Source organism: Oncorhynchus keta, chromosome 1, assembly GCF_023373465.1.
Source record: "Oncorhynchus keta strain PuntledgeMale-10-30-2019 chromosome 1, Oket_V2, whole genome shotgun sequence".
Lineage (NCBI taxonomy): Eukaryota > Metazoa > Chordata > Actinopteri > Salmoniformes > Salmonidae > Oncorhynchus > Oncorhynchus keta.
In genome coordinates, this window is record NC_068421.1 from 91,655,866 (window position 1) to 91,669,543 (window position 13,678).

At 41.5% G+C, this 13,678-nt stretch overlaps 1 protein-coding gene across 2 annotated transcripts in view; it reads left to right on the forward strand.

Annotated features, from left to right (window-relative positions):
• The first annotated feature begins 576 nt into the window (after nt 1-576).
• Nucleotides 577-13,678, forward strand: part of lmx1a (LIM homeobox transcription factor 1, alpha) — a 43,895-nt gene continuing 30,793 nt past the window's right edge. The window contains exons 1-4 of one of the 2 annotated variants that reach the window (XM_052465794.1): nt 577-807; nt 1,730-1,923; nt 2,385-2,434; nt 2,904-3,081. In XM_052465794.1, coding sequence (XP_052321754.1) covers nt 2,404-2,434; nt 2,904-3,081 — 209 coding nt within the window. In that variant the 5' untranslated portion in view covers nt 577-807; nt 1,730-1,923; nt 2,385-2,403. Of the gene's footprint in view, nt 808-1,605; nt 1,924-2,384; nt 2,435-2,903; nt 3,082-13,678 lie in introns of those variants that run through there. The other variant, XM_052465796.1, reaches the window with a different exon arrangement.

Genomic DNA, 13,678 nt, shown 5'->3' on the forward strand with positions numbered 1-13,678 from the left:
GGTTAAATAAAGGTAAAAATAAATAAATAAATATGCATCAGCCTATAAGGCACTTTGACTGTTAATATGCCTGCATGGAGATTTGCTCATGAAACATCCTACAAGGCAGCATCTAAATGTATCTGCTTCTGAGGCTGCTATTGAATCTTATCAAGGTTTGAGGCTTAAAGCTAATCTGATCAGCCTGTCAGGAATGGAGCTCTGTAAATGTAAATAGTATCCACAAAACATCAAGTGTCCCTTATAATTATAAGCATATCAGTTACGCAAGATAACAACTAGCATAGATAACTAGCTAGCTAGCTAACAAGACTGCCTAGCTAACTATTGTTCATCTACAACAAATCAGTCTGATATAATATCAGTGATATATGATTATAAAGTTTCCTTAATTGTGAAAGATGCTAGCCATATTACCTTTTTTCCCTTTAGCTTTCTGGCTTTGTTTGAATGTGGCTCTATGGCTCGTTGTTCCTTGCATGTGATTGGCACTGGTTTTGGTGGGCTGCATGCCTGGGAGACAGGCTGCCTGTCAGGCGCTGTTCAGGGCTTAAATGCCATACGCGTGTTCTCAGCTGTAGAAGCTGACAATGTGCTGTGTGTTGTATTTAAACGATAGAGGAAGGCCAATATAAACTCATAGCCAGTGCAAAGAACAGAGGAATGAATGTATAAAGAACAGAATCCTCTGAATTAAGAACGTGGGTGAGATGTGACTGGGAAAGCTTCCGTGATCCTGGTCTCACCACCACCCGTGGGACTCCGGGATGGCTGGCAGGCGAGGTGATACACCCGGCCGGGCCACCGGTGAGCGTTGCCTCTAGGCTACCTGTCGAATTCAGGCGTCTATCTACATTTCTCCAGCTTCGTTTTTGGACGATTTTTATTGTCGATACTGAATATCGTATGCTCACATTGTAGTAGAATGAAAATATGCGATCATTTCTATGTGACCCCTTTGGCCCAAGGAACAAATGTAGCTATTTTTCTTTTTAACCATTATTGTTTCGTTTTCATTTCCCGAGAATAGCGATTACATGGGATGAAAATAAAAAAGAACCAGCCTAATAATGTAAATTAGCCCATAAATAACGTTTGTAAGCCTGCATCAAGATAATCAAATGGTATCCTAATTTATTAAGATAAGTTTTAGCCTAGGCTACATTTAAATGAATCAGTAGCCTTAAAACAAGAAGCAAACTGCAAGATATACGTGCCACCATGTTTTGAGAAATATTTTCCTATATCGACAAGTAGACCTGAAAGGACAATTTTGAACAGCTTTAGGCTTATATGTTCAATCTTCAATATCAAATATAATTTTAGATGACAAATGTGTCACCGTAAATGAATCAAATGTCCTGAATAAGCATAATACATAGGTGATGTTATAAGTAAATAGTTTTTATTTTATATTCTGTTTTGTAAAAGTATCCTTTTATTCTAGTTTCACATACGCATTAGGCGTTTTATTGTTTTAATGAAAGTAAGTCATGTATAGTCTTTAAGCTTTTTGAGGTGTGCAGGTATTAACTTCGTATAACATACTGCTGTGAGGAACTTGCCAGGGTGCGCATGGAGTCTGAGACGGAGATGGGGGTAGAAGGAAAAGCGAACACTAACACTGTGTAGGTGCTTTCTTAAACGTACCTCTCTCTCTCTCTCTCTCTCTCTCTCTCTGTCCCCCTCTCTCTGTCTGTCTTTCTGTCTCTCTGTCTCGGACTAATAGATGAATTGATAGATACATGCTCAATAACGAGGAGCAGCACTAAGAAGAGGAATTGGAAACGCTCGAGTCGGCTGGGAAAGTTTTCTCCGGTCTTCTTCATCCAACTCGACCAGGGCATCAATCCAGAAGAGATTCGAATGGAATATATCAGAAAATAGATTCTAAAATATCGACATAAACAGAAGAACATCCTGGTAATGTAAAATGTTTTATTTGTATTTAACCTATTTGATTTCTATTTCCGGGTGTATTCCAGTTTTCATATACAGTCGATACACACCGTTCACATTGGTTTACATATATATTTATATTTCGGACACTGACTTGCTCGTTTTTGTCATTGCTCATTCTTATAGGTCTTCATTTCTTGTTCATGACGTTTGGATTATGTGTGTATTATATTGCTAGATATTGCTGCATTGTTGAAGCTGGAAATATAACCATTTCACAGCGCTTGAGATAACATCTGCAAGACTGTGTATACGACCAATAGGCCTAAACGTTGATTTGATTTGAGTTCGACCTATGAACTCAACAGCGATTTTTTTTTATTTTATTAAATAAAACTCAATCACTGATTGACATCTCAGGAAGGATATATATATATATATATATATATAATTCCACAAGGCTGACAATTATTTTCCCCTCGCAGAACTGTGTTGGATGAAACTATGGGGGAAGGATATCCTGCATCTGTACTGGGTGAGTATTGACAACTACGGAATTGAATAGGCTTTAACAACAAACAAACAACTAGCAATAACAAAAATCACTTTAAAAACAATGCATGCATGACTTTTAAATACGTTTTTTTTTTTTTTTTAAAATCGACTTATTAAAAACGACTTGTTAAAATAGACTGCAATTATCACGTCCATAAAATATTTTTGCAGCAAAGTTGTGACGCATATATATTTTTACAGCCGGTCACTGTAGATAATATTTATATGTTTAATGTTTAAATTACGTATTTGTTGAGCCTAATATGTATTCTATCCTAGAAAATTGTGAGTCAACATTTATATTGCAATTGATTAAATATATAATGCTTTAGGTTTTAGGCTTTTCAAATAATTACTGATTCAATACTACACATATTTCGATATAAGAAACATCGGGATTTTATGTTGGACTAATTAACCAAACGTTATTGTCTTATTTTCTGGGGTAGATTTAACACCGACTGTGTGTGTGGGATGCCACCGCCTCATCCATGACAAGTACCTGCTTAGCGTCATTGATGGCCTATGGCATGAGCAATGCGTCCGGTGCGTGGCGTGTGGCGATCCGCTCAAGAACACTTGCTTTCTCCGGGACCAGAAACTTTACTGCAAGCGCGACTATGCCAAGTAAGTGTTGGTTTAGATTTAATCACCGTGCAGGGAAAGGTTGATATCTCATCATGATTGAAAAGTTTATCTTTTTTTAAATCTGGAGTATGGCATGGCCCTCGGTCTACTTGGTTTGTTCAAAACAAGTCGAATTTCCACATAGGTCTAGATAAAAATAAAAATACAATTTAGAGGAATATAATTGTAACTTTGTTTTATTGCCATTTTTCGTTTGGCATTTGTTTTCATAATATAACATGATCACATAGACTACTTCTCCTTTAACAAACCATTCCCCTTTTTGCTTTGAACACCGATGTTCTTCAATAGTTTATGTGGCCTCTAATGGACGTCTTCCCAGGTCCGTAGGAATGTGTTGAAACTAGAAACAGAGCTTGGGGGATAGGGACCGGGCAGGGGATTCCACCCCCTAAAGAAAGTCTCTTATCGCTATTGTTCTCTTAGGAGCCAGTAGCCCAGTGAGGTGGGTGAGGGGTTAGGGATGTGGAGGGGTGAGGAGGGGTGAGGAGGGTGAGGAGGGGTGAGGAGGGTGAGGAGGGGTGAGGAGGGTGAGGAGGGGTGAGGAGGGGTGTGGAGGGTGAGGAGGGGTGAGGAGGGGTGTGGAGGGGTGTGGAGGGTGAGGAGGGGTGAGGAGGTTGAAAGGGTTTGAGGGTGAATGGTGAGGGGTGTGAAGGGTGTGGAGGTGTGAAGGGTGAGAAGGGTGAATGGTGTGGAGGGTGAATGGTGAGGGGTGTGAAGGGTAGGGGTGTGAATGGTGTGGAGGGTGAAGGATGAGGGGTTTGAGGGGGATGGGTGAAGGATGAGGGGTTTGAGGGGGATGGGTGAAGAATGAGGGGTTTGAGGGGGATGAGTGAAGGATGAGGGGTTTGAGGGGGATGGGTGAAGGATGAGGGGTTTGAGGGTGAAGGGTGAAGGATGAGGGGTTTGAGGGGGATGGGTGAAGGATGAGGGGTTTGGGGGATGGGTGAAGGATGAGGGGTTTGAGGGGGATGGGTGAAGGATGAGGGGTTTGAGGGGGAAGGGTGAAGGATGAGGGGTTTGAGGGGGATGGGTGAAGGATGAGGGGTTTGAGGGGGATGGGTGAAGAATGAGGGGTTTGAGGGGGATGAGTGAAGGATGAGGGGTTTGAGGGGGATGGGTGAAGGATGAGGGGTTTGAGGGTGAAGGGTGAAGGATGAGGGGTTTGAGGGGGATGGGTGAAGGATGAGGGGTTTGGGGGATGGGTGAAGGATGAGGGGTTTGAGGGGGATGGGTGAAGGATGAGGGGTTTGAGGGTGAAGGGTGAAGGATGAGGGGTTGGAGGGGATGGGTGAAGGATGAGGGGTTTGAGGGTGAAGGGTGAAGGATGAGGGGTTTGAGGGTGAAGGGTGAAGGATGAGGGGTTTGGGGGGGATGGGTGAAGGATGAGGGGTTTGAGGGGGATGGGTGAAGGATGAGGGGTTTGAGGGTGAAGGATGAGGGGTTTGAGGGTGAAGGGTGAAGGATGAGGGGTTTGAGGGGGATGGGTGAAGGATGAGGGGTTTGAGGGTGAAGGGTGAAGGATGAGGGGTTTGAGGGTGAAGGGTGAAGGATGAGGGGTTTGGGGGGGATGGGTGAAGGATGAGGGGTTTGAGGGGGATGGGTGAAGGATGAGGGCTTTGAGGGTGAAGGATGAAGGATGAGGGGGATGGGTGTGCTACTGTTCTTGTGCATTGTGGGTAAAGCATTAAATGGCAGTTACATTTATTACATTTTTCAGATAAGATCATGTCTGCAGATAGGTAGATACTGGGGATAGATACTGTAAATAGATAATGTTGATAGATAATGTAGATAGATACTGGGGATAGATACTGTAAATATATAATGTTGATAGATAATGTAGATAGATACTGGTAATAGATACTTTAAATAGATAATGTTGTTGGATAATGTAGATAGATACTGGGGATAGATGCTGTAGATATATAATGTAGCTAGATAATGTAGATAGATACTGGGGATAGATGCTGTAGATATATAATGTAGCTAGATAATGTAGATAGATACTGGGGATAGATGCTGTAGATATATAATGTAGCTAGATAATGTAGATAGATACTGGGTATAGATACTGTAGATATATAATGTAAATAGATACTGGGGATAGATACTGTAAATATATAATGTTGATAGATAATGTAGATAGATACTTGGGATAGATACTGTAGATATATAATGTAGCTAGATAATGTAGATAGATACTGGGTATAGATACTGTAGATATATAATGTAGCTAGATACTGGGGATAGATACTGTAGATATATAATGTAGAAATGTAGATAGATACTGGGTATAGATATGGTAGATATATAATGTAGATAGATACTGGGTATAGATATTGTAGATATATAATGTAGATAGATACTGGGGATAGATACTGTATAATGTAGATAGATACTGGGGATAGATACTGTAAATATATAATGCTGATAGATAATGTACAGATATACTTGGGATAGATAATGTAGATATATAATGTAGATAGATACTGTGTATAGATACTGTAGATATATAATGTAGAAATGTAGATAGATACTGGGTATAGATAATGTAGATAGATCATGTAGATAGATCATGTAGATAGATACTGGGTATAGATAATGTAGATAGATCATGTAGATAGATACTGGGTATAGATACTGTAGATATATAATGTAGATAGATACTGGGTATAGATACTGTAGATATATAATGTAGATAGATACTGGGTATAGATACTGTAGATATATAATGTAGATAGATACTGGGTATAGATACTGTAGATATATAATGTAGATAGATACTGGGTATAGATACTGTAGATATATAATGTAGATAGATACTGGGTATAGATACTGTAGATAGATAATGTAGATAGATACTGGGTATAGATACTGTAGATATATAATGTAGATAGATACTGGGTATAGATACTGTAGATAGATAATGTAGATAGATACTGGGTATAGATACTGTAGATAGATAATGTAGATAGATACTGGGTATAGATACTGTAGATATATAATGTAGATAGATACTGGGTATAGATACTGTAGATAGATAATGTAGATAGATACTGGGTATAGATACTGTAGATAGATAATGTAGATAGATACTGGGTATAGATACTGTAGATATATAATGTAGATAGATACTGGGTATAGATACTGTAGATAGATAATGTAGATAGATACTGGGTATAGATACTGTAGATAGATAATGTAGATAGATACTGGGTATAGATACTGTAGATATATAATGTAGATAGATACTGGGTATAGATACTGTAGATAGATAATGTAGATAGATACTGGGTATAGATACTGTAGATATATAATGTAGATAGATACTGGGTATAGATACTGTCAGATAAGAGAATGTTTGCAATTCCATGTCAGTATAGGAACAAACCCAGCTTCACTCACTTAGACTTCGTGTCCATAGATAAGAACAGGGGAATGTGAAATTATAAGAGTTCAGTATAGCCGAAATTCAGTACAGCTGCACCTGGAGCCACGATGGCACCTGTCAGGCCCACTGCACTCTGTACACCCACCACGCTTTCACAGCCTGCCTGCATCCCAAGCTTTGTCCTTGACATGTCGGAGTGTGTGTCAGAGTGTGTGTCGGAGTGCGTGTCGGAGTGTGTGTCGGAGTGGGTGTCGGAGTGCGTGTTGGAGTGCGTGTTGGAGTGTGTGTCGGAGTGTGCGTCGGAGTGTGTGTCGGAGTGTGCGTCGGAGTGTGTGTCGGAGTGCGTGTCGGAGTGTGTGTCGGAGTGTGTGTCGGAGTGGGTGTCGGAGTGGGTGTCGGAGTGCGTGTTGGAGTGTGTGTCGGAGTGTGCGTCGGAGTGTGTGTCGGAGTGTGCGTCGGAGTGTGTGTCGGAGTGCGTGTCGGAGTGTGTGTGTGCCAATAAACATTTGGGAAGAGGTTTGGAGAAATGTTTAATTTCACTGATGACATTTCTTTAGTTTATTTGTGGTGTGTCAGGGTCTTCTCTCTCTGTGTTACTACTGTATGTCAGGGTCTTCTCTCTCTGTGTTACTACTGTATGTCAGGGTCTTCTCTCGATGTGTTACTACTGTATGTCAGGGTCTTCTCTCTCTGTGTTACTACTGTATGTCAGGGTCTTCTCTCTCTGTGTTACTACTGTATGTCAGGGTCTTCTCTCTGTGTTGCTACTGTATGTCAGAGTCTTCTCTCTCTGTGTTACTACTGTATGTCAGGGTCTTCTCTCTCTGTGTTACTACTGTATGTCAGGGTCTTCTCTCTCTGTGTTACTACTGTATGTCAGGGTCTTCTCTCTGTGTTGCTACTGTATGTCAGAGTCTTCTCTCTCTGTGTTACTACTGTATGTCAGGGTCTTCTCTCTCTGTGTTTACTACTGTATGTCAGGGTCTTCTCTCTCTGTGTTGCTACTGTATGTCAGGGTCTTCTCTCTCTGTGTTTACTACTGTATGTCAGGGTCTTCTCTCTCTGTGTTACTACTGTATGTCAGGGTCTTCTCTCTCTGTGTTGCTACTGTATGTCAGGGTCTTCTCTCTCTGTGTTACTACTGTATGTCAGGGTCTTCTCTCTCTGTGTTACTACTGTATGTCAGTGTCTTCTCTCTCTGTGTTACTACTGTATGTCAGGGTCTTCTCTCACTGTGTTACTACTGTATGTCAGGGTCTTCTCTCTCTGTGTTACTACTGTATGTCAGGGTCTTCTCTCTCTGTGTTACTACTGTATGTCAGGGTCTTCTCTCTCTGTGTTACTACTGTATGTCAGGGTCTTCTCTCACTGTGTTACTACTGTGCAGTAGGTCTACGTGTGTAGAATAACCGAGGCACTCAAACCATCAAAAGGAAATAAACCAAGGAGGCGAAGATGCAAAAATATATTTCATTTAATCAATGCTTGAAATAATAACAAAAAGTTACTGTAGATAGTTACTGTAGATAGTTACTGTAGATAGTTACTGTAGATAGATACTGTAGATAGTTACTGTAGATAGTTACTGTAGATAGTTACTGTAAATAGATGCTATAGATAGATGCTATAGATAGATACTGTAGATAGATACTGTAGATAGTTACTGTAGATAGTTACTGTAGATAGATACTGTAGATAGATACTGTAGATAGTTACTGTAGATAGTTACTGTAGAAAGATACTGTAGATAGATACTGTAGATAGATACTGTAGATAGTTACTGTAGATAGATACTGTAGATAGTTACTGTAGATAGTTACTGTAGATAGATACTGTAGATAGTTACTGTAGATATATACTATAGATAGATACTGTAGATAGTTACTGTAGATAGATACTGTAGATAGTTACTGTAGATAGATACTGTAGATAGATACTGTAGATAGATACTGTAGATAGTTACTGTAGATAGATACTGTAGATAGATACTGTAGATAGTTACTGTAGATAGATACTCTGTAGATAGTTACTGTAGATAGATAATGTAAATAGTTACTGTAGATAGTTACTGTAGATAAATACTGTAGATATATAATGTAGATAGATAATGTAGATATATCATGTAGATAGATACTGTAGATAGATAATGTAGTTGGAGAATGTAGATAAATAATGTAGATAGCTACTGTAGCTAGATACTGTAGATGGATTCTGTAGATGGATAATGTAGATAGATACTATAGATAGATAGTGTACCTTATCCAAATACATTTAAACGCATTCACAATTCCTGACATTTAATCCTAGTAAAAATTCCCTGTTTTAGGTTAGTTAGGATCACCACTTTATTTTAAGAATGTGAAATGTCAGAATAATAATAGAGAGAATGATTTATTTCAGCTTTTATTTCTTTCATCACATTCCCAGTGGGTCAGAAGTTTACATACACTCAATTAGTATTTGGTAGCATTGCCTTTAAATTGTTTAACTTGGGTCAAACGTTCTGGGTAGCCTTCCACAAGCTTCCCACAATAAGTTGGGTGAATTTTGGCCCATTCCTCCTGACAGAGCTGGTGTAACTGAGTCAGGTTTGTAGGCCTCCTTGCCCGCACACACAATTTTTCTATGGGATTGAGGTCAGGGCTTTGTGATGGCCACTCCAATACCTTGACTTTGTTGTCCTTAAGCCATTTTTCCACAACTTTGGAAGTATGCTTGGGGTCATTGTCCATTTGGAAGACCCATTTGTGACCAAGCTTTAACTTCCTGACTGATGTCTTGAGATGTTGCTTCAATATATCCACATAGTCATGAAGCCATCTATTTTGTGAAGTGCACCAGTCCCTGCTGCAGCAAAGCACCCCCACAACATTATGCTGCCACCCCTGTGCTTCAGGGTTGGGATGGTGTTCTTCGGCTTGTAAGCCTCCCCCTTTTTCTTCCAAACATAACAATGTTCATTATGGCTAAACAGTTCTATTTTTGTTTCATCAGACCAGAGGACATTTCTCCAAAAAGTACGATCTTTGTCCCCATGTGCAGTTACAAACCGTAGTCTGGCTTTTTTATGGCGGTTTTGGAGCAGTGGCTTTTTCCTTGCTGAGCGACCTTTCAGGTTATGTCGATATAGAACTAGTTTTACTGTGGATACAGATACTTTTATACCTGTTTCCTCCAGCATCTTCACAAAGTCCTTTGCTGTTGTTCTGGGATTGATTTGCACTTTTCGCACCAAAGTACGTTCATCTCTAGGAGACAGAACGCGTCTCCTTCCTGAGCGGTATGACGTCTGCGTGGTCCCATGGTGTTTATACTTTGTTTGTACAGATGTACGTGGTACCTTCAGGCATTTGGAAATTGCTTCTGAGGATGAACTAGACTTGTGGAGGTCTACAATTTTTTTCTGAGGTCTTGGCTGATTTCTTTTGATTTTACAATGATGTCAAGCAATGAGGCACTGAGTTTGAAGGTAGGCCTTGAAATACATCCACAGGTACACCTCCAATTGACTCAAATGATGTCAATTAGTCGATCAGAAGCTTCTAAAGTCATGACATAATTTCCTGGAATTTTCCAAGCTGTTTAAAGGCACAGTCAACTTAGTGTATGTAAACTTCTGACCCACTGGAATTGTGATGCAGTGAATTATAAGTGAAATCATCTGTCTGTGTCGTGCACAAGGTAGATGTCCTAACCGACTTGCCAAAACTATAGTTTGTTAACAAGAAATTTGTGGAGTGGTTGAAAAACTAGTTTTAATGACTCCAACCTAAGTTGATGTAAACTTCTGACTTCAACTGTAGATACTATAGATCGATAATGTAGAGAGGTAATGTAGATAGATAGATAATGTAGATAGATACTATAGATATATAATGTAGATAGTTACTGTAGATAAATACAGTAGATAGGTACTGGGGATATATACTGTATCTAAATACAGTAGATAGATACTGGGGATAGATACTATAGATAGATAATGTAGCTAGATAATGTAGCTGGTTACTGTAGATAAATACAGTAGATAGATACTGGGGATAGATACTGTAGATAGATAATGTAGATAGATAATGTAGCTGGTTACTGTAGATAAATACAGTAGATAGATACTATAGATAGATAATGTAGCTTGATAATGTAGATAGTTACTGTAGATAAATACAGTAGATAGATACTGGGGATAGATACTGTAGATAGATAATGTAGATAGATCATGTAGCTGGTTACTGTAGATAAATACAGTAGATAGATACTATAGATAGATAATGTAGCTAGATAATGTAGCTGGTTACTGTAGATAAATACAGTAGATAGATACTGGGGATAGATACTGTAGATATATAATGTAGCTAGATACTGTAGATAGATAATGTAGCTAGATAATGTAGATAGTTACTGTAGATAAATACAGTAGATAGATACTGGGGATAGATACTGTAGATATATAATGTAGCTAGATACTGTAGATAGATAATGTAGCTAGATAATGTAGCTGGTTACTGTAGATAAATACAGTAGATAGATACTGGGGATAGATACTATAGATAGATAATGTAGCTAGATAATGTAGCTGGTTACTGTAGATAAATACAGTAGGTAGATACTGGGGATAGATACTGTAGATAGATAATGTAGCTAGATAATGTAGATAGTTACTGTAGATAAATACAGTAGATAGATACTGGGGATAGATACTATAGATAGATAATGTAGCTAGATAATGTAGATAGTTACTGTAGATAAATACAGTAGATAGATACTGGGGATAGATACTGTAGATAGATAATGTAGCTAGATAATGTAGATAGTTACTGTAGATAAATACAGTAGATAGATACTGGGGATATATGCAGAATGTATGTGTTTGTATGAAAGGGAGTGTCCAGGGAACTTGGCACGGGAGTCGCAGCTCTTGGAGAACAAGGTGACTGCAGGAGGAAGGGGCAGCATGGGCCCTGGAATGTGAGAGGAGAACACACACACGCACACACACACACACACACACACACACACACACACACACACACACACACACACACACACACACACACACACACACACACACACACACACACACACACACACACACACACACACACACACACACACACACACACACACACACACACACACAGAGCTCAACTGACACATTGTCAGAATGTGTTAAATGATCCAAACCCATCGGTGTGGCAACGGCAAGCTGGGGACAACATATGGCCCATTCGAAAGCGTCACTTACACAAACCTCCCTCCCTAAATTCCTCCCAAAACACACACACACACACGCACGCGCGCACACACACACGCACGCACGCGCACACACACACACACACACACACACACACACACACACACACACACACACACACACACACACACACACACACACACACACACACACACACACACACACACACACAAACTATATCTCACACCTAAACGAGAGCCAAGCCCAAACAGAGGCAGCGTACATTATTTCTGAACAATTTAGTGACGGCCTCTTTGCCAAGCGACGAGACTGGAAACATCACACTCATTTACTCCTTCTCAGTGACAGTGCATTGAAATTAAATCCCCTTGCAGTGTTGGCTATGGCTCTGGTTGGTGCTATTGGCTCGTACTCTGAAGGCTAACGCACCAACACATCCCATATACTGACCAAGCTGTGATCTCTTTGCTGTTTGGGATGTTTCCTGAGCCATAAATATCCTTAAAAAAAAGGACCACAGAGTTTAATGACAACAGAAAGACAGTTGGCATGTACAGAAAGGGCTAGGGAGAGGGAGAGAGAGGGAGGTGAGAGGGAGGAGAGAGGGAGGTAAGAGGGAGGAGAGAGGGAGGTAGAGAGAGGGAGGTGAGAGGGAGGAGAGAGGGAGGTGGAGAGAGGGAGGTGAGAGGGAGGAGAGAGGGAGGTAGAGAGAGGGAGGAGAGAGGGAGGTAGGGAGAGGGAGGAGAGAGGGAGGTAGAAAGAGGGAGGTAGAGAGAGGGAGGAGAGAGGGAGGTAGAAAGAGGGAGGTAGAGAGAGGGAACAGTAAAGAGCCATATGTTGGTGGGGAAAAGGGATTCTGGCAGGAGAGGCGATGGGTTTAGGGTGTGAAACCTTTTAAGGACGGTGCCCACTATGAGGGGGCCATTCCTTGCGTTGGCATCTGGATAGCCCCGTGCCCAGGTGCCTAGGTGCCCAATGGGATGACGCCCATTCGACCGTGAGATATGTGACCTGACCAATTAGCAGGGGGCCTCATGCCAAGCACCGCCCCCACGGCTCTGTCTCGACCAAGAAGCTGAATCTATTTCACCAGAGAAAACATCAAATCGAGGCAAACTGCGCAACTCTGTCTTAGTGTCTGTACCTGTGTCATACTCTTTTTGTCCAGACAGCATCAGATACATGGGCTACACATACTGGGACAGAGGGGCGCTGTTTTGCTGGCTTGGATGCTTTCTCCGGTGAGATTGACGAGTTGCTATAAATTATCAATATATTCAGATACAACCTATCAGATCTCAGAATTTCTGGGGCAGCAACTAGGCTACTGGCCGGGCCAGGGTTCTGATACACATCATTGTCCCTGGGCCGGGTCAGGGTTCTGATACACATCATTGTCCCTGGGCCGGGTCAGGGTTCTGATACACATCATTGTCCCTGGGCCGGGTCAGGGTTCTGATACACATCATTGTCCCTGGGCCGGGTCAGGGTTCTGATAAACATCATTGTCCCTGGGCCGGGTCAGGGTTCTGATACACATCATTGTCCCTGGGCCGGGCCAGGGTTCTGATACACATCATTGTCCCTGGGCCGGGCCAGGGTTCTGATACACATCATTGTCCCTGGGCCGGGCCAGGGTTCTGATACACATCATTGTCCCTGGGCCGGGCCAGGGTTCTGATACACATCATTGTCCCTGGGCCGGGTCAGGGTTCTGATAAACATCATTGTCCCTGGGCCGGGTCAGGGTTCTGATACACATCATTGTCCCTGGGCCGGGCCAGGGTTCTGATACACATCATTGTCCCTGGGCCGGGCCAGGGTTCTGATACACATCATTGTCCCTGGGCCGGGCCAGGGTTCTGATACACATCATTGTCCCTGGGCCGGGCCAGGGTTCTGATACACATCATTGTCCCTGGGCCGGGTCAGGGTTCTGATACACATCATTGTCCCTGGGCCGGGCCAGGGTT